The sequence below is a fragment of the Oncorhynchus gorbuscha genome, linkage group LG22, assembly GCF_021184085.1.
Source record: "Oncorhynchus gorbuscha isolate QuinsamMale2020 ecotype Even-year linkage group LG22, OgorEven_v1.0, whole genome shotgun sequence".
NCBI lineage: Eukaryota > Metazoa > Chordata > Actinopteri > Salmoniformes > Salmonidae > Oncorhynchus > Oncorhynchus gorbuscha.
In genome coordinates this window covers 4,577,088-4,599,427 of record NC_060194.1, presented here as the reverse complement: position 1 = coordinate 4,599,427, position 22,340 = coordinate 4,577,088, and the positions used below count along the sequence as shown (strand labels likewise).

The 22,340-nt window shown below is 42.6% G+C and overlaps 1 protein-coding gene across 2 annotated transcripts; it reads left to right on the top strand.

Annotated features, from left to right (window-relative positions):
* The first annotated feature begins 1,099 nt into the window (after window positions 1-1,099).
* Window positions 1,100-15,480, top strand: tmub1 (transmembrane and ubiquitin-like domain containing 1). 2 transcript variants are annotated; one of them, XM_046322414.1, is made up of 3 exons: window positions 1,100-1,217; window positions 8,025-8,716; window positions 14,420-15,480. In XM_046322414.1, the coding sequence occupies exons 2-3, from the start codon at window positions 8,070-8,072 to the stop codon at window positions 14,769-14,771; spliced, it is 999 nt and encodes a 332-aa protein (XP_046178370.1). In that variant the 5' UTR covers window positions 1,100-1,217; window positions 8,025-8,069; the 3' UTR covers window positions 14,772-15,480. The 2 variants fall into 2 exon arrangements, with proteins under 2 accessions (XP_046178370.1, XP_046178372.1); XM_046322416.1 differs by lacking the exon at window positions 1,100-1,217 and adding an exon at window positions 4,033-4,051.
* The last annotated feature ends 6,860 nt before the right edge of the window (window positions 15,481-22,340 follow it).

Sequence of the window (22,340 nt, the reverse complement as noted above, 5' to 3'; positions counted from 1 at the left end):
AAACGGAAGAATATTTCTGTCTGTAATAAAGCCCCTTTGTGGGGAAACTCATTCTGACTGGCTGGGCCTTGCTCCCCAGTGGGTGAGTCAGTTTCCCAAGTGGGTGAGCCTTTGCCCTCCCAGGCCCACCCACTTCATGTGAAATCCATAGATTAGGGCCTAATATTTTTTTTTTTAATTGACTGATTTCCTTACATGAACTATACCTTAGTAAAATTGTTGAAATTGATGCATGTTGCATTTATATTTTTGTTCAGTATAGATCAAATCAAATCTTATTTGTCACATGCGCTGAATACAACAGGTGTAGGTAGACCTTACAGTGAAATGCTTACTTACAAGTCCTTAACCAACAATGCAGTGGTAAGAAAATACCTTTAAAAAAAAGTAAGAGATAAGAATAACAAATAATTAAAGAGCAGCAATAAATAACAATAGCGGGGCGAAATGCAGGGGGTACTGGTAGAGTCAATGTGCATGTGCACCGGTGTTGGGGTAATTGAGGTAATATGTACATATATAGTTATAGGTGGAGGACAATAGGTGGGTGGGGGACAATGCAAATAGTCTGGGTAGCCATTTGATTAGCCATTCAGGAGTCTTATGGCTTGTGGGTAGAAGCTGTTAAGAAGACCCTACTGAGTATTTATAATAATAATATAATATAATATAATATATGCCATTTAGCGGACGCTTTTATCCAAAGCGACTTACAGTCATGTGTGCATACATTCTACGTATGGGTGGTCCCGGGAATCGAACCCACTACCCTGGCGTTACAAGCGCCATGCTCTACCAACTGAGCTACAGAAGGACCAACCCCACTTTTACATCCACACGTACAGATTTTTGTCTCATTAAGCCAACATGTAATTGATAGGCCTAATGCATTGGGGGCATTTATTTAACTTTGGAAAATGTTTTAAAACCCACAAATAATGCAAATGTCACATAAATATGAACAAATATGAATCATTGTTAATGTTTGGACAGTTTTTCTGTTTATATATACACACACATGTATACACATAATAATTATATTTATATATAGACACATAATAACATATATACACATACACACTTTTATTTTGAAAACTTTTGATATTCCGTGACCCGGAAGTACTTTTTTAATGTTGATGACGAAATGCTGATGTGAGGAAGTGCACATCAAATTGGATAATGATTTAGCTACAATGATGCTATTTCAAATGTTAACAGTAAGTTCTACTATGCATATATTTTGTTGAAGTATTGTTGTAGTAACACTAGTCGTTCGTTTGATTGACATTAAACTCTGGTTGATTAATCTTTTTGCCGTTAGAGCCGCTACAGTTAATAGTTAACTAGCTACTATGGCTTGAATTGTTGGGATATTAGACGAATGACTGACTACCTGTTAGGGCTAGGCGGATGCTTGCTAGTCTAGGTAACTAGCTGCTGTACTAGTTAAACACTGTCGTCGCCAGCAGGTAGCTAACTAGCTAGCTAAGCGAGTTTGCAGGCGATAAGTTAAAGTTAACCAACTGCCCTCGTAGAGCCAGTGGTTAAGGAACTTGTGAACGTACGTAGCTAGGTAACTAACTAGGCCTGGCTTGTTAGCAAACTAACGTTAGATAGTTTGTGTTAGCTTTCTAGTGTAAGTTAGTCGATGTGTGTAGTCACGACCTTGTTCACTACAACCAACTAACTAGTTGGTGGTAGCTACTAATGCAGAATTTATGGTAGGTCAGTTAACTACTTACTTTGTATCCAATGCATATTGACCAATAAATAGCCTATTGCCAGCCTATAATTACGTTCAGGATCACACAGAGACCGATCACCAGCAGGACTTTTTGACCCCACAGTTGTCATTGACTGCCTGAATGTACAAGACAAGTAATTTAGTTATTATTCATGTTTTTTTACCAGGCAGGTCAGTTAAAAACGAATTCTTATTTACGATGATGGCTTGGCAAAGGGCAAGTATATCTTTACTTTTACTTGAGTAAAATTAAAGATAACTTTTTTTTAATAGAAAATGACTTTAGTAAAAGGGAAAGTCACCCAATAAATTACTAAGTGAGTAAAAGTCTAAAAGTATTTGTTTTTAATACTTAAGTACCAAAAAGTAATTGTAATTTCTAAAATATACTAAAGTATCAAAAGTAAATAATTTCCAATTCCTTATATAAAGCAAACCAGATGCCATCAATTTTTTATTTACGTATAGGCAGGGGCTCCAACACTCAGACATCATTTATAAAATAAGCATGTGTTTAGTGAGTCTGCCAAATCAGAGTCAGTAGGGATGACCAGGGATGTTCTCTTGATAAGTGTGTGAATTAGACAATTGTCTTGTTCTGATAAGCATTCAAAATGTGCCAAGTACTTTTGGGTGTCAGGGAAAATGGAGTAAAACGTACATTATTTTCTTTAGGAAATGTAGTGAAGTAAAAGTTGTCAAAAATATAAATAGTAAAGTACATATACCCCAAAAAAGATTGAAATAAAAATACTTTAAAGTACTACTTAAGAACTTTACACCACTGAGTAAAAATACTTTAAATTAAGTTAGAGTTCATATGAGGAAATCAGTCAATTGAAATAAGTAAATTAGGCCCTAATCTGTAGATTTCACATGACTGGTCACAAATATGTAAAATAAATGGGCCTCAGTATCTCGCAACGGTATTTTTGTGCATTGAAATTTCCAATTGATAAAATGCAATTGTGTTCATTGTTCGTAGATTATCCCTGCCATACCATAACCCTACTGCCACCATGGGGCACTCTGTTTACAACGTTGACATCAGAAAACCGCTAGCCCACACGAACGCTATAAACATGGTCTGTGGTTGTTAGGCTGTCTGAATGTACTGCTAAATTCTCTTACACGGTACACCTGGCGCCGACAGAGATGGTCGCCTCACTTCGCATTCTTAGGAAACTATGCAGTATTTTATTTTTGTATGTATTATTTCTTACACTGTGTTACCCCAGGAAATTTAAAGTCTTATCACATACAGCCGGGAAGTACTATTGGATATAAGAGCAACGGCAAATGACCAACATTACGAACAGGAATAGGACTTTCCCGAAGCGGATCCTCTGTTTGGACCACCACCCAGAACAATGGATCGAATCCCAGTAGGCGTCCCAAAACAATGGCGCCGCAGGAGGGGAAGACAGAGCGGTCTTCTAGTCAGGCTCCGTAGACGGTCACATTGCGCATCGCTCCCAAGCATACTACTTGCCAATGTCCAGTCTCTTGACAACAAGGTAGATGAAATCCGAGCAATGGTTGACTTCCAGAGAGACATCAGAGATTGTAACATTCTCTGTTTCACGGACACATGGCTCACTCGGGATACGTTAGCAGAGTCGGTACAGCCACCCGGTTTCTTCGTGCATCAATCCAACAGAAACAAACATCTTTCTGTTAATTAAGAAGAAGGGCGGGGGTGTATGCCTTATGATTAACGAGTCATGGTGTGATCATAACAACATACAGGAACTCACATCCTTTTGTTCACCTGACCTAGAATCCCTTACAATCAAATGCCGACCACATTATCTACCAAGAGAATTTTCTTAGATTATAATCACAGTCGTGTATATCCCCCCAAGCAGACACCTCGACGGCCCTGAAAGAACTTCATTGGACCCTATGTAAACTGGAAACCATATATCCTGAGGCTGCATTTATTGTAGCTGGGGATTTTGCACGACCCGGGCTGGCAAAATTCTGGATCATTGTTACTCTAACTTCCGCGATGCAAAGCCCTTCCACTCCCTCCTTTCGAACCAATCTGACCACGACTCCATTTTGTTGCTCCCAGCCTACAGACAGAAACTAAAACAAGAAACGCCCGTGCTCAGGTCTGTTCAATGCTCGTCTCACCAATCCGTCATCATAAAGTGCTTTGAGAGACTAGTCAAGGAACATATCACCTCCACCCTACCTGACACCCTAGACCCACTCCAATTTGCTTTCCGCCCCAGTAGGTCCACAGACAACGCAATCACACTGCACTATCCCATCTGGACAAGAGGAATATCTACAGTTGAAGTAAGAAGTTTACCTACACTTAGGTTGGAGTCATTAAAACTTGTTTTTCAACCACTCCACAAATTTCTTGTTAACAAACTATAGATTTGGCAAGTCTGTTAGGACATATACTTTGTGCATGACACAAGACATTTTTCCAACAATTGTTTAAAGATGGACTATATCACTTATAATTCACTATCACAATTCCAGTGGGTCAGAAGTGTACAATACACTAAGTTGACTGTGCCTTTAAACAGCTTAGAAAATTCCAGAAAAGAATGTCATGGCTTTATAAGGTTCTGATAGGCTAATTGACATCATTTGAGTCAATTGGAGGTGTACATGTGGATGTATTTCAAGGCCTACCTTTAAACTCAGTGCCTCTTTGCTTGACATCATGGGGAAATCAAAAGAAATCAGACAAAACCTCCGAAAAATCATTGTAGACCTCCACAAGTCTGAAGGTACCACGTTCATCTGTATAAACAATAGTACACAATTATAACCACCATGGGACCACACAGCTGTCATACCTCAGGAAGGAGACGTATTCTGTCTCCTAGAGATGAACGTGCTTTGGTGCAAAAAGTGCAAATCAATCCCAGAACAACAGCAAAGGACGTTGTGAAGATGCTGGAGGAAACAGGTACAAAAGTATCTATATCCACAGTAAAACGAGTCCTATATCGACATAACCTGAAAGGCCGCTCAGCAAGGAAGAAGCCACTGCTCCAAAACTGCCATAAAAAAGCCAGACTACGGTTTGCAACTGCACATGGGGACAAAGATCGTACATTTTGGAGAAATGTCCTCAAGTCTGATGAAACAAAAATAGAACTGTTTGGCCATGATGACCATTGTTATGTTTGGAGGAAAAAGGGGTAGGCTTGCAAGCCGAAGAATACCATCCCAACCGTGAAGCACGGGGGTGGCAGCATCATGTTGTGGGGGTGATTTGCTGCAGAAGGGACTGGTGCACTTCACAAAATAGATGGCATCATGAGGTAGGAAAATTATGTGAATATATTTTGAAACAACATCTCAAGACGTCAGTCAGGAAGTTAAAGCTTGGTCGAAAACGGGTCTTCCAAATGGACAATGACCCCAATCATACTTCTAAAGTTCTCGCAAAATGGCTTAAGGACAACAAAGTCAAGGTATTGGAGTGGCCATCACAAAGCCCTGACCTCAATCCTATAGAAAATCTGTGGGCAGAACTGAAAAAGCGTGTGCGAGCAAGGAGGCCTACAAACCTGACTCAGTTACACCAGCTCTGTTCAGGAGGAATGGGCCAAAATTCACCCATCTTATTGTGAGAAGCTTGTGGAAGGCTACCCGAAACATTTGACCCAAGTTAAACACTTTAAAGGCAATGCTACCAAATAGTAATTGAGTGTATGTAAACTTCTGACACACTGGGAATGTGATGAAAGAAATTAAAGCTGAAATAAATCACTCTCTACTATTATTCTGACATTTCACATTCTTAAAATAAAGCGGTGATCCTCACTGCCCTAAGACAGGGAATTTTTTATGTGGATTAAATGTCCGGAATTGTTAAACTTAGTTTAAATGTATTTAGCTCAGGTGTATGTAAACTTCCAACTTCAACCATAAGTAAGAATGCTGTTCATCGATTACAGCTCAGCATTTAACACCATTATACCTTCCAAATTCGTCATTAAACTCCAGACCCTGGGTCTCGACCCCGCCCTGTGCAACTGGGTCCTGGACCTTCAGACAGGCCGCCCCCAGGTGGTGAGGGTAGGAAACATCTCCACCCCGTTGATCCTCAACATTGGGGCCCCACAAGGGTTTGTTCTCAGCACTCTCCTGTACTCCCTGTTCACCCATGACTGCGTGGCCATGCACGCCTCCAAATCAATCATCAAGTTTGCAGACGACACTACAATGGTAGGCTTGATTACCAACAATGACGAGACGGCCTACAGGGAGGAGGTGTGGGCCCTCGGAGTGTGGTGTCATGAAAATAACCTCACACTCAACGTCAACAAAACAAAGGAGATGATTGTGGACTTCAGGAAACAGCAGAGTGTGCACCCCCCTATCCACATCGATGGGACAGTAGTGGAGGAGTTGGAAAGTTTCAAGTTCCTCGGCATACACATCACGGACAAACTGAAATGGTCCACCCACACAGACATTATGATGAAGAAGGCGCAACCTCAGGAGGCTGAAGAAATTTGGCTTGCCACCTAAAACACTCACAAACTTCTACGGATGCACAATCGAGGGCATCCTGTCGGACTGTATCACCGCCTGGTACGGCAATGGCACCGCCCACAACCGCAGGGCTCTCCAGAGGGTAGTGAGGTCTGCACAACGCATCACCGGGGGCAAACTACCTGCCCTCCAGGACAGGTGCATCAAAGCTGGGATCGAGAGACTGAAAAACAGCTTCTATCTCAAGGCCATCAGACTGTTAAACAGCCACCACTAACATTGAGTGGCTGCTGCCAACACACTGACACTGACTCAACTCCAGCAACTTTAATAATGGGAATTGATGGGAAATGATGTAAATATATCACTAGCCACTTTAAACAATGCTACCTTATACAATGTTACTTACCCTACATTATTCATCTCATATGCATACGTATATACTGTACTCTATATCATCGACTGCATCCTTATGTAACACATGTATCACTAGCCACTTTAACTATGCCACTTTGTTTACATACTCATCTCATATGTATATACTGTACTCGATACCATCTACTGTATCTTGCCTATGCCGTTCGGCCATCGCTCATCCATATATTTATATGTACATATTCTTATTCTTCCCTTACACTTGTGTGTATAAGGTAATTGTTATAAAATTGTTAGATATTACTGCATGGTCGGAACTAGAAGCACAAGCATTTTGCTACACTCGCATTAACATCTGCTAACCATGTGTATGTGAACAATAACGTTTGATTTGATTCGTAAAAGACGTTTGAGGCGTCTTATGGTAGAGAAATTAACATTACATTCTCTGGCAACAGCTCTGGTGGACATTCCTGCAGTCAGCATGCCAATTGCACGCTCCCTCAAAACTTGAGACATCTGTGTCGTTATGTTGCAACAAAACTGAACTGGACATTTTAGAGTGCCCTTTTATTATCCCCAGAACAAGGTGCACCTGTGTAATGATCATGATGTTTAATCAGTTTCTTGATATGGTACACCTGTCTGGTGGGATGGCCCGTGATGGCACAAGGTCAGTTTGACAATCTAGATACCGCCACTCCAAAAGAATAAGCAAAAGAAAACTTCATGTATTGTTTTATATTTCTTGATGGTAAACATTGTCAGTGTAAACTGAAATGACTAAAAACAAAGAATGTTTTTGACTAAGAATCTTGGAGAACTAACAGTCACAAATTAAAAACTAGACAGTTGGAGACAATCTAAAATTCATAAAATGTCGTGGCATGTGGCCGCAATTGTTAAAATGTTTGAGTCGCTCAGATAGTATAAGAAGACGGATTAAGCCATGTCACAAGGAAAAAGAATATCAAGAAATTAACTTTAAAGCTGTAATGTTTTCTCAGCCCCAAGACAAAAACTGTATCATTGCTTTAAAAAGCAAAATATTGTCTCTGTGACCAAGAGGGCCTTTACAAATGTTGGCCACAGCCACTACCATGCCCCCTACAATCATTGCAGCTCAAGAACTCAATTCATTTCAACTTCCTCTTGCAGTACGCAGTCAGACCAATCTATCTTAGACGCTCCTATTTTTCGGATGTCATGGAGAAATGTGCTGAATAGTGCAATTTCTGTTTTGAAACATGGTTTTTATTTATGATTTTAACAATCCATAATTGAGTAGACTTTGTGCCGTAAGAACTGAACACCTCAGAATGTTGCCTACATGAATGTCATATTTGACTAAGCTCTGGCTAGGCAAACCATTTGAGTATGTGTTAGACTGAGCCCCAACCAAATCCTTTTTCTCCCTCCCCCTTTGTTCCAGGTGCCTAGTCAAACCTTGCCTTAGTGTGGGACCCCCGGCCTGGGTATGGCTCTAATCGAGGGGGTGGGGGACGAGGTCACCCTGCTCTTTGGGGCGGTCCTCCTGCTGCTGGTACTGGTGATTGCCTGGGCCTCCACGCACACGGCCGAGCCCCCCGAAAACCTCTTCACAACACCCCCTACCTCATCCTCCTCCTCTTCAGTCTCTGCCTCCCTCCAGCTCCGGACCGCCCCCTCTGATCCGCACCCGGCTCCCAATAACATCACCACCAATGACAGCGACAGTTCGGAGTTGCCACCTACCACAACCACTCTGGTCAGCCTGACCCCACCTTTGGGGGAGGAAGGTAAGGCAGAGGCGGGAGGACAGATTCCTGAGGTGGGTGGAGAAAGGGGAGTAGAGGGGGCAGGTGGAGAGAGCAGCCTTCTGGAAGAAGAGGGGTCGGGCTTCAGGAGTGATGGTGTGAGACACCGAGAGGGCGTCGGAGGTGGCCAGGCTGGAGCCGGCCCCTCTCCTTCCCCTTCTTTCCCCACCCCGAGTCCACTAGACAGTGCCTCAAGTGACAGCCACTTCCCTGATGTGGATACTACTGCCGCTGCCGAGAGGAACATGGTCTTGCGTCTTAAGTTCCTCAACGACACAGAGAGGATGGCCCAGGTCAAGCCTGAGGACACCATTGGTTACATCAAAAGGTATCTATTCTTTTGAGGTTTGTATCTATCTATTGCATTTGGCCTATTCATTCATATGAACACTTGAGACACATTCAATTTGGTTTGCCTCTTAGTTAAGAGGGCAGCTTACAAGTAGACCTACACTTCCTCCTTTTTTTTCAGGGACTATCTGCAAGTTTAAATGTATTTTAATTTTTTAATGTAATTGAACATTTATGCAGAGACTTGCAGGGATTAACCAAGTCCAAGGCTAACTCATTCTTAACAGAGCCTTCTCACAGCATTCTGTCTCTCCTTATAGACCTTGGGGATGGTGACACATCAAGGGAATCGACTTAATCGTCTTCCAAATACTTAGGCAGAAACTAGGGATTTGTGGGTTGTAGTAAGATTGTTTGAATATAATCCCTATGGTTAAGATTTGGGTAGTGTGTTTACATAGATTCACACTGGTGCCGACCACTATTGAGGCTGGCAGAGGTGAAGGGGTGGGTGTGTATCAATCAGACCTGCGTTCATAGAACTATATTTAAATGATTTTCAAGTACATTTGGCAAAAACCATTTAGATTAGGTTATTTGAAAATACATCTATATTGTGGGAAAAGTGGGAAACCATTATTTATGTTGTAGGGTTAGGGTTTACTAAGGGATGTTCTATATGAATTCAATCACTCTTTTACCTCACCCCCTTTGATTTGAACAAAACCTTCCATACATGTTTGCCCATGGTAGAAATGGTCAGAAAGATGTTTTGGACCTGAATTACAAAATATTAAGGAGATGGAGGTTCTCAAAGTTTACCCATCTGCAAATTTAATGACCCCCCCCCCAAAAAAAAAAATATCACATTTGCATAAGTATTCAGTCCCTTTGCTATGAGAATCTAAATTGAGCTCAGGTGCATCCTGTTTCCATTGATCATCCTTGTGATGTTCTACAACTTGATTGGAGTCCATCTGTGGTAAATTCAATTAATTGGACATGATTTGGAAAGGCACACACCTGTTTGGAACCACCAAGACTCTTCCTAGAGCTGGCCGCCCGGCCAAACTGCGCATCGGGGGAGAAAGACCTTGGTTAGGGCGGTGACCAAGACACAATGGTCACTCTGACAGAGCTCCAGAGTTCTTCTGTGGAGAACCTTCCAGAAGGACAACCATCTCTGCAGCACTTCACCAATCAGGCCTTTATGATAGAGTGGCCAGATGGAAGCCACACCTCAGTAAAATGCCTGACAGACCGCTTGGAGTTTGCCAAAAGGCACCTATGTTCTCGCTGATCCAAGGTGTCCAATTTGTAAGTCGCTCTGGATAAGAGCGTCTGCTAAATGACTTAAATGTAAATGTAAAGGACTCTGACCATGAGAAAACCAGATTCTCTTTTCTGATGAAACCAAGATTAAACTCTTTGGCCGGAATGCCAAGCATCATGTCTGGAGGAACCCTGGCACCATCCCTACTGTGAAGCGTGGTGGTAGCGTCATGCTGTAGGAATGTTTTTCAGCGCCAGGGACTGGGAGACTAGTCAGGATTGAGGGTAAGATGAATAGAACAAAGTACAGAGAGATCCTTGATAAAAACCTGCTCAGAGTGCTCAGGTTGTCAGACTGGGGCAAAGGTTCACCTTCCAACAGGACAACAACCCTAAGCACACAGGCAACACAACGCAGGAGTGGCTTCGGGACAAGTCTCTGAATGTTCTTGAGTGGCCCAGCCAGAGTCTGGACTTGAACCCGATCAAACATTTCTGGAGAGACCTGAAAATAGCTGTGCCGCGATGCTCCCCATCCAACCTGACAGAGCTTGAGAGGATCTGCAGAGGAATGGGAGAAACTCTCCAAATAAAGGTGTGCCAACCCAAGAAGACTTGAGGCTGTAATCGCTGCCAAAGGTGCTTCAACAAGGTACTGCGTAAATGGTCTGAATACTTGTGTAAATCTATTATTTCAGTTTTTGTTTTTAATACATTTGCAGAAATATTTAACAGTTTTTGCTTTGTTATGGGGTATTGTGTGTCAATGGGGGGACAGGGACTATTTAACCCATTTTAGAATAAGTAATGTAACAAAATGTGCAACAAAATGCACATCAAGGGGCCTGAATACTTTCCAAATGCATTGTAAATGTAAATTATCCAAAAACTCAAATGAAAAAATAAAAAAGTTTTGCATATGTCATAGCTGAAACCCCACCTCTTTAAGGAATACCTAGGATAGGATAAGTAATCCTTCTCACCCCCCCCTTAAGATTTAGATGCACTATTGTAAAGTGACTGTTCCACTGGATGTCATAAGGTGAATGCACCAATTTGTAAGTCGCTATGGATAAGAGCATCTGACTTAAATGACTTAAATGTAAATGTAAATAGCCAAGACCCTATTTTACTATAGAAAGTTACGGGGAAATAATTATCCCAGGAAAAATAGTTTTGGGGGCGTGCTCTTTGCATCTGTAACTGTGCGTCTGAGTTTCATCATTATAAACCATTTATTCATGATCATCCATAACCGTGGTAGCATCCACATTAATCTAGAAGTGCTCAAACATATTTTTTTCTTATTTACAATAAAACTAACTCCAAAATGACACTAGATTACTTAACAATTCATTTATATTGGACACAACAATTCCAAACACCACCAAAACAAATTGCAAATGCATCCAACAAGTTTGTAGTCACAAGCTTGATGTAGTCATTGCGTGCTAGGAATATGGAATCAAATAAACTTTTGACAAAATTGAATACACTAAGTGATTTTCTCCAAACACTTATGACCCTTTCAAATGTGGGGACTAGATACATAAAGTGATTTAATTTCTAAACAGTAAATCAGATAAAATACCCTGAAATAAAAGGTGACATGTACTGTCACGTCATATAAAACATTGTATATCAAATAGAAAATGCTGGAGCAAAATGTAAAGTTTTAGCTTCACTGTCCAAATAAGTAGGGGAGCCATTGGTTCTTGAGGAATAGAACTTATAAATGTCTCATGAACTTATACCGAACAATTATATAAACGAAACATGTAAAGTATTCATGAGTTGAAATAAAAGATCCCAGAAGTTTTCCATGCACACAAAGTTAACTCTCAAATTTTGTGCACAAATTTGTTTACGTCCATTGCTGAGCATTTCTCCTTTGCCAAGATAATCCATCCACCTGACAGGTGTGGCAGCTTGTGCTGGAGACAATAAAAGGCCACTTTTAAAATGTGATGATTTCTCACACTGCCAAGTTGTGCAATTGGCATGCTGACTGCATGAATGTCTACCAAACCTGTTGCCAGAGTACCAGGCAGATTGCAGACAGTGTGTATGGCGTAGTGTGGGCAAGCGGTGGGGTTATGGTATGGGCAGGCATATGCTACGGTCAAGAAACACAATTGCATTTTATCGATTAAAAATTTGAATGCACAGAGATACCGTGATGAGATCCTGAGGCCCATTGTTGTGCCATTCTTCCACCTCCATCACCTCATGTTTCAGCATGATAATGCACGGTCCCATGTTGCAAGGATCTGTACACAATTCCTTAGAAGCTGAAAATGTCCCAGTTCTTCCATTGCGTGCATGTCACCCATTGAGCATGTTTGGGATGCTCTGGATTGACATGTACAACAGTGTGTTCCAGTTCCAGCCAATATCCAGCAACTTCTCACAGCCATTGAACAGGAGTGGGACATCAAGCCACAATCAACAGCCTGATCAACTCTATGTGAAGGAGACGTCACACTGCATGAGGCAAATGGTCACACCAGATACTGACTGGTTTTCTGATCCACGCCCCTACTTTTTTTATGGTATATTTGACCAACAGATGCATATCTGTATTCCCATTCATGTGAAATCCATAGATTTGGGCCGAATGAACTATCCTACCCCAGCAGAACCTAAAATATAAGGGCAATTCTAGCATTCTGGATGTGACACCCCCATGCAATATCACAACTTTAATATCTTAGAGAATGGCCAAACAGAACATACATTAAATGTTTGATGTGTGTTTCTATAGTCCCCCTTGGTGAGGGAGTATACCCCAAAAAGCAGACTTTATGGATGTGAATGGCCAAGCTTTTTTGGGGAGATTGAACATATTAGCATAAGTCTGAGTTCATAAGGCTTGGGTAAAAACATATCTAGCCATTTCAAAGGAAGGCTCTACTGAACACAAATCGTACATTTGAAAATATTGTTATTTTCAATATTACCTTGGAGAGATAAAAAACAACGGTTATGGAAGTTACACCCTTTGTTGTGGATGGGACTGAGTCTGAAATAGACATTTGTTGTCGCCTGGAACATTTTTTATTATTATTATAATTTCAGCAGAAGGTAAAGTACTTTAGGGTAGCCTGAATAATATACTGCGTTAGGCTAAGGCCAGGCACCACACCCAAATAGGGGAATTTTTGCTCTTTACATACACTGAGTGTACAAAACATTAAGAACACCTTCCGAGCATGGACTCTACAAGGTGTTGAAAGTGTTCCACAGGGATGTTGGACCATGTTGTGTCCCACATTTGTGTCAAGTTGGCTGGATGTCCTTTTGGTGGTGGACCGTACTCAAAATGTTGAGCGCAAACCCAGCAGTGTTGCAGTTCTTGACACAAACTGGTGCGCCTGGCACCTACTTCTATACCCCGTTGAAAGGCACTCGTCTTGGCCATTCACCCTCTGAGTTACACACATACACAATCCATGTCTCAATTGTCTCAAGGCTTAAAAATCCTTCATGTACAGTGATTGACGTGGATTTAACAAGCGCCATCAATAAGGGATAATAGCTTTCACCTGGATTCACCTGGTCAGTCTTTAACCTGTCTCCTCCCCTTCATGTACAGTGATTGAAGTGGATTTAACAAGAGCCATCAATAAGGGATCATAGCTTTCACCTGGATTCACCTGAACAGTCTTTAACCTGTCTCCTCCCCTTCATGTACAGTGATTGAAGTGGATTTAACAAGAGCCATCAATAAGGGATCATAGCTTTCACCTGGATTCACCTGGTCAGTCTTTAACCTGTCTCCTCCCCTTCATGTACAGTGATTGAAGTGGATTTAACAAGAGCCATCAATAAGGGATCATAGCTTTCACCTGGTCAGTATGTCATGGGAAGAGCAGGTCTAAATAATGTTTTGTACAATCAGTGTATATCACAATTAACCATAACCAGTTGAATGTAGACACAAATTTGAGATTTGTAATAAAATATACATGTGCCTATACCACCAATTCAATTGGAGACCAAATAAAACCTTGATGGAAGTTAGCTTTACAGAGCGTTTCAAGATGATTCGATGTGAGGTGCATGTTTTACAAAAACATTTTTTTTAAACACACAAAAAAGCATGGATGTTGTTACATTACAGTTGCAATCGTCTTTTTTACATTACTTTAGAAATCTCAAATAAATCCCAGGACACTTCAGTGTGGTCCGTATTATTTAATTGAGATGTTAACTTCATAAACACTGGGGGACAGCTGTGAGTGTCCAGCATAATAGCCAACATTCATGCAATTTCTTACTTAAACTCGTCATATAAAGCATACATTGCAACATATAGTTCATGACATCTGCTCGATCATCTGGTCTGAGACCACTCTCGGCAGATGTCCTTCCCGGAGGTTAACCACAATATGAGAGTGATGGCAGCCAGCAGAAAACTACCTAACTCTGATGTAACCTTTGTCCTTTCTCCCCAACCCCACTTCAGGACCTACTTCGCCGGTCAAGAGCACCAGGTGCGCCTCATCTACCAGGGCCAGCTGCTACAGGATGATGGCCAGACACTGGCCTCGTTAAACCTGTCTGACAACTGCGTCTTGCACTGCCACATCTCCCAGCACGCCACCAGGGCAGCACCAGCAGGGGCCCGGGCTGCCGACCAGGTCCACGTGGCCCTCAACGTGGGCAGCCTCATGGTGCCCCTGTTTGTGCTCATGCTGTCTGTGCTCTGGTACTTCCAGATACAGTACCGTCAATTCTTCACCGCGCCCGCCACCGCGTCACTGGTGGGCATCACCATTTTCTTTAGCTTTGTGGCGTTTGCGGTCTATCGCCGCTGAGGTGAGTTTCCCTTTGGTACGAGCCACATCCCGGATGTTCATAATGAGCTTCGTTAATTTGCAGTAGTAAAAGTGGCTCCGGATGGTCTCGTTCTATTTATCTGCACTGGTGTGGAACAGCAAGACAGACAGCTATTGCCTCAGTAGGTGTCCTCTAGTCTACCATATTGTGTTTTCACATGAGTGCAGATGAAGGGGAGATGAGGCCATTTTAGACTATCGAGATGTACCCTTACTTAGCTCCTCTCCCTTCATGGCCATGATTCTCTGTGAAACAAGCTTTCTGTCACACTTTCCTTCCCCAAATGCTCCATTCATGTAAAGAACAATGTCACCAGATGGATGTGCTGTGATTTTTTTTTTTTCCCCCGTGTTTTTTCTGTATAGCGATTCTCATTGTGCCTATCCTAATATTACAGCTTTTTTCTTATGTATTCTGGTATGCTACCGCCTCCAGTTTAGTTGGTGCTTGCCTGTAGATGAGTCTATTTTTGGGGCTTACCCCCTTTTGACTCGAGGCAAGACTTGGACTTGGCCAGAGGACAATTTGTCTGTTTGCCTGTCTGCAGTCTTTCTCACTGCAGTGATGGAGGTTCAACTGCTGTTGTGCTGTATGTATGTAGGTTGGGACTTAAAGCCTAATTTATGTTTAAAATATGGCTTTTTGAAAGGAAAAGATTCAAATTCTATTAAATCATTCTTTTATTTACTGCTGGCTTTTGTGTGTGCATCTTTTTAAGAGGTTTTCAATATTTCAACATTGGGTTTGTATCAGTCATTGTTTTGGCCTTTATATACAATATTAACCATTCATTTATTAAAGCTACAGACTGGATTTGGGAAATTGTTCGAAGGTCATTTTAATTTGTGATATTTACCCATCGATTCTTGAATAATTGGTTTTCTGCACCCCAGTAAATCAATGGATTTGATTAATTAGATTCAATGCAATTTCATCTTTGTGGATTGCACAGATCCCGAACCTTCTGCCCATGTATGGGATGCTCTACTCATTCGGCTTCCCAGAGAACAAGCTACTCTACTCATTCGGCTTCCCAGAGAACAAGCTACTCTACTCATTCGGCTTCCCAGAGAACAAGCTACTCTACTCATTCGGCTTCCCAGAGAACAAGCTACTCTACTCATTCGGCTTCCCAGAGAACAAGCTACTCTACTCATTCGGCTTCCCAGAGAACAAGCTACTCCGGTGAATTTCAGTGATGAATGGCGCTCGTTTAAACAAGTTAGATCAAAGCTGAATCAATGTCTGCAAGATCACATAATGATAGAATTCTACATAACAGAACCAAATATAATAGCACAGTATAACATTATTTTAAGACAAAAATATCATCTTATGATTGGTTGCATTTTTCTCTCGTGGCCAAAACTCAACGTGCGCCACGAGGCAAAATATTGATGGAGTGCTGTAGAGATGGTTGTCCTTCTGGAAGGTTCTCACATTTCCACAGAGGAACTCTGGAGCTCTGTCAGTGACCATCGGCTTCTTGGCCATCTCCCTTACCTTGGGCCCTTCTCCGCCAATTGCTCAGTTTGGCCACGCGGCCAGCTCTAGGAAGAGTCTTGATAGTTCCAAACTTCCATTTAAGAATGATGGAGGCCACTGTGTTCTTGGGGACCTTCACTGCTGCAGAAATGTTTTGGTACTGTAAAGTAACAAATTGTAGAACAAGTCAAGGGGTCTGAATACTTTCTGAAGACACTATGCTTCATGATCAAAACCTATTTCTTCATGCAACAAACTTGGATAGTTAATTGTTTTACTTTGAGGTTAATTTTAGTGTTTTAACGACCATTCCACAGGTGCATATCATTTATTGTTTATGTTTCATTGAACAACCAATGGGACACAGTGTTTAAACCCTTTACAATGAAGATCTGTGAAGTTATTTGGATTTTTACGAATTATCTTTGAAAGACAGGATCCTGAAAAACACCACAAAACGTTGTAATATATGCACATAATCTTCCGAACTGTTTTGGCTATGCGGACGCCTTAGAGGCCTCCAGCTCCCCTTGAAAGAAGGCAGTGGCAAGTACTTTACCTCTCTGGTCTGATAAAATCAAATCAAAGTTTATTTGTCACGTGCGCCGAATACAGTGAAATGCTTACTTACAGGCTCTAACCAATAGTGCAAGAAAGGTATTAGGTGAACAATAGGTAGGTAAAGAAATAAAACAACAGTAAAAAGACAGGCTATATACAGTAGCGAGGCTATATACAGTAGCGAGGTGATCATCGTTGTCGGTGATCAGGCCTACCACTGTTGTCGTCTGCAAACTTAATGATGGTGTTGGAGTCGTGCCTGGTCATGCAGTCGTGGGTGAACAGGGAGTACAGGAGGGGACTGAGCACGCACCCATGGGGAGCTCCAGTGTTGAGGATCAGCGTGGCAGTTGTTGCTACCTATCCTCACCCCCTGGGGGCAGCCCGTCAGGAAGTCCAGCATCCAGTTGCAGAGGGAGGATTACCAGGACGTGCAGGTCTTGGTGTTCTTGGGCACAGGGACTATGGTGGTCTGCTTGAAACATGTTGGTATTACAGACACAATCAGGGACATGTTGAAAATGTCAGTGAAGACACCTGCCAGTTGGTCAGCACATGCCGGAGCACATGTCCTGGTAACCTGTCTGGCCCCACAGCCTTGTGTATGTTGACCTGTTTAAAGGTCTTACATCTGCTACGGAGAGCGTGATCACACAGTCGTCCGGAACAGCTGATGCTCTCATGCATGCCCCAGTGTTGCTTGCCTCAAATCGAGTATAGAAGTGATTTAGCTCATCTGGTAGGCTCGTGTCACTGGGCAGCTCGCGGCTGTGCTTCCGTTTGTAGTCTGTAATAGTTTGCGAGCCCTGCCTCATAAGACGATAGTCAGAGCCGGTGTAGTATGATTCAATCTTAGCCCTGTACTGACGCTTTGCCTGTTTGATGGTTCGTCGCAGGGCATAGCAGGATTTCTTGTAAGCTTCCGGGTTAGAGTCCCGCTCCTTGAAAGAGGCAGCTCTACCCTTTAGCTCAGTGCAAATGTTGCCTGTAATCCATGGCTCCTGGTTGGGTTACGTACGTACAGTCACTGTGGGGACGACGTCCTCGATGCACTTATTGATAAAGCCAGTGACTGATGTGGTGTAATCCTCAATGTCATCGGAAGAATCCCGGAACATGTTCCAGTCTGTGATAGCAAAACAGTCCTGTAGTTTAGCATCTGTTTCATCTGACCACTTTTTTTATAGACCGAGTCACTGGTGCTTCCTGCTTTAATTTTTGCTTGTTAGCGGCAATCAGGAGGATAGTTGTGGTCGGATTTACCAAATGGATGGCGAGGGAGAGCCTTGTACGCGTCTCTGTGTGTGGAGTAAAGGTGATCTAGAATTTTTTTCCCCTTTGGTTGCACATTTAACATGTTGATAGAAATTTGGTAGAACTGATTTAAGTTTCCCTGCTTTAAAGTTTCTGGCGACTAGAAGCGCCGCCTCGGTGTGTGGTTTCCTGTTTGCTTATTTCCTTATACAGCTGACTGAGTGCGGTCTTAGTGCCAGCATTTGTCTGTGGTGGTAAATTAACAGCCAAATTAATTAATGGAGGAGCCATCACTGAGGTAGACAGGTAATCATTCCATTTTTTCACCATCCTCTTGACTGCGGCCTGGGTCATGGGCATCCTGGGGAGGACGCCCCGCAGGTGGGTTTACAGGAGCAGGTAGCGTGGCAGGGACTGTTTCACACTCTGCAGTAACATAATGCCACAACTGTCAAGAATCCAGAAGCTTCTCTGGGCTGGTGTTAAGAGCAGATCCACCCGCTCCAGGATGTCTTTCCCTGTGGTGCTTGGCCAGTATCCCATCATTGGCAGCTCTCATGGGCTCTGTCCATCGACCGTGGTCCAATACGACCCTTGCTTGATGGCCCCAGAGCAGGCAGCACAGGGAGAAGCTGTCAGGGACAGTGGTGTTGTGGCTGGCAGCGGCCAAGATGTGCTTGGCAGATCTAAAAGAAAGGCACAATATTCTTTGAATGACAAAGCCTTGATGATACACTAACCTAAATAGTGTGTGTGTGTGAGACAGAATGAGTCACAGTGCCTGCAGAGGGTATTCGCACCCCTTGACTTTTTCCAAATGTCGTTGTATTACAGCCTAACTCAGTTACCGCAGAGAAAAGAAACCACTCAGGGATTTCACCATGAGGCCAATTGTGATTTGAAAACAGTTTGAGTTTAATGGCTGTGATAGGAGAAAACTGAAGATGGATCAATAACATTGTAGTTACTCCACAATACTAACAGAGTGAAAAGAAGGAAGCTTGTACAGAATACAAATATTCCAAAACATCCATCCTGTTTGCAACAAGGCACTAAAGTAATACTGCCTGCATCATGTAATGAGTATGCTTGTCATTGTCAAGGACTAGGGAGGTTCTTTTATAATAAAATTAAATGGAATTGAGCTAAATACAGGAAAAATACTAAAGGAAAACCTGGTTCAGAATATTGCACCTTACAGCAGAACAATTTTTTTATTTTATCTATATTTTATTTCACCTTTATTTAACCAGGTAGGCTAGTTGAGAACACGTTCTCATTTACAACTGTGACCTGGCCAAGATCAAGCAAAACACATTAAACAACTCAGAGTTACACATGGAATAAACAAACATACAGTCAATAATACTGTAGAAAAGTCTATATACAGCATGTGCAAATGACGTAGGCTAAGGGAGGTGAAGCAATAAATAGGCCATGGTGTCGAAGTAATTACAATATAGCAAATAAACACTGGAATGGTTAAATGTGCAAGAAGAGATACTGGGGTGCAAGATAAATAAATACATAAATACAGTATGGGGATGAAGTAGATTGGATGGGATATTTACAGATGGGCTATGTACAGTGATCTGTGAGCTGCTCTGACAGCTGGTGCTTAAAGCTAGTGCGGGAGGTAAGAGTCTCCAGCTTTACTGATTTTTACAGTTCGTTCCAGTCATTGGCAGCAGGATGACATGGAAATGGCTGGCTAGCAATGATCAACACCCAATTTCACAGAGTTTGAAGAATTTTTTTAATAATGTGCAAATATTGTGTAACCCAGGTGTGCAAAGCTCTTAGAGATCCATAAAGACTCACAGCTGTAATTGCTGCAAAAGGTGGGGGTTGATTACTTATCTAATCAAGATATACAGGCAGTTAACCCACTGTTCCTAGGCCGTCATTGAAAATAAGAATTTGATCTTAACTGACTTGCCTAGTTAAATAAAGGTAAAATAAAAAATAAACAGTGAGGGATAAAAGTATTTCCATCGTTCTTATATGGAAGAAGTTTGGAACCACCAAGACTCTTCCTAGAGCTGGCCGCCCGGCCAAACGGAGCAATCAAGGGACGAGGGACTTGGTCAGGGAGGTGACTAAGAACCTGATGGTCACTCTGACAGAGCTCCGGAGTTCTTCTGTGGAGATGGGAGAATCTTCCAGAAGGACAACCATCTCTGCAGCACTCCACCTATTAAGCCTTTATGGTAGAGTGGCCAGACGGAAGCCACTCCTCAGTAAAAGAAAAAAGGCACATGACAGCCTACTTGGAGTTTGCCAAAAGGCACTGAATGGACTCTTCGACCATGAGAAACAAGATTCTCTGGTCTGATGAAACCAAGATTGAACTCTTTGGCCTAAATGCCAAGCATCATTTCTGGAGGAAACCTGACACCATCCCTACTGTGAAGATTGGTGGCGTCAGAATCATGATGCGGGGATGTTTTTCAGCAGCAGGGACTGGGAGACTAGTCAGGATTGAGAAAAAGATGAACAGAGCAAAGTACAGAGAGATCCTTGATGAAAACCTAATCAGGACCTCAGACTGGGGCAAAGGTTCACCTTCCAACAGGACAACGACCCGAAGTACACAGCCAAGACAACGCAGGAGTGGCTTCAGGACAAGTCTCTGAATGTCCTTGAGTGGCCCAGCCAGAGCCCAGACTTGAACCCGATCAAACATCTCTGGAGGGAAATGAAAATATCTGCAGTGACGCTCCCCATCCAACCTGACAGCTGGAGAGAATCTGCAGAGAAGAATGGGAGAAACTCCCCAAATACAGGTGTGCCAAGCTTGTAATTTCTAAAAACCTGTCTTTGCTTTGTCATTATGGGGTATTGTGTGTAGATTGATTTTAGAATAAGGCCGTAATGTAACAAAAAAGTCAAGGGGTCTGAATACTATCCGAATGCACTGTATATCAGTCGTTGGACTATCACTCTGTGCTGGCATATATCTACTACTCTCAGGATCCCTCACCCTTGACCCATCCTCCTCTGCTTTCTTCACTGCCTCAGCATACGACACCTTCTGCACTACTCTGACTCGAGCCACCTCAACCTGCCTCTGCGATACAGGACACTTCCGGCCCCCAGCAACATGGCCACCCCAACAGCTGACAACTTTACCCACTGAAACTACACAGACTGTGTTAACTAACCTCCAGACGAGCTTCCATGCCATACAACTCTCCTTTCTGTTGCCTTGAACTGCTATTAAATGCAAGTAAAACTTAAATGCATGCTCTTCAACCGATCGCTTCCCGCACCTGCCCAGCATCACTACTCTGGACGGTTCTGACTTAGAATATGTGGACAACTACAAATACCTAGGTGTCTGGCTAAGACTGTAAACTCTCCTTCCAGACTCACATTACGCATCTCCAATCCAAAATTAAATCTAGAATCAGCTTCCCATTTTGCAACAAAGCGTCCTTCACTCATGCTGCCAAACATACGCCCGTAAAACTGACCATCCTACCAATCCTTGTCTTTGGCGATGTCATTTACAAAATCACCTCGAACACTCTACTCAACAAATTGGATGCAGTCTATCACAGTGCCATCTGTTTTGTCACCAAAGCCCCATATACTACCCCCCATTGCGACCTGTGAGCTCTCGGTGGCTGGCCCTCGCTTCATACCTGTCGCCAAACCCACTGGCTCCAGGTCATCCACATGTCTCTGCTAGGTAAAGGCCCACCTTATCTCAGCTCACTGGTACAACATAGCATCACCCACCCGTAGCACGCGCTCCAGCAGGTATACCTCACTTGTCATCCCCAAAGCCAATTCCTCCTTTGACCGCCTTTCCTTCCAGTTCTCTGCTGCCAATGACTGGAACGAACTGCAAAAAAAAAAAAAAAAAAAAAATCACTGAAGCTGGAGACTCATATCCCCCTCACGAGCTTTAAGCACCAGCTGTCAGAGCAGATCACTGCACCTGTACATAGCCCATCTGTAATATAGCCCATCCAACTACCTCATCCCCATACTGTATTTATTTATTTATTCATCTTGCTCCTTTGCACCCCAGTATCTCTACTTGCACATTCATCTTCTGCACATCATTCCCTCCAGTGTTTAATTTGTATTTTGAAATTACTTCGCCACCATGGCCTATTTATTGCCTTATTTACTTACCTCATTTGCACACACTGTATATACAGTGGGGCAAAAAAAGTATTTAGTCTTGTATGTCTTCCATTTCCTAATAATTTCTCCCACAGTTGATTTCTTCAAAC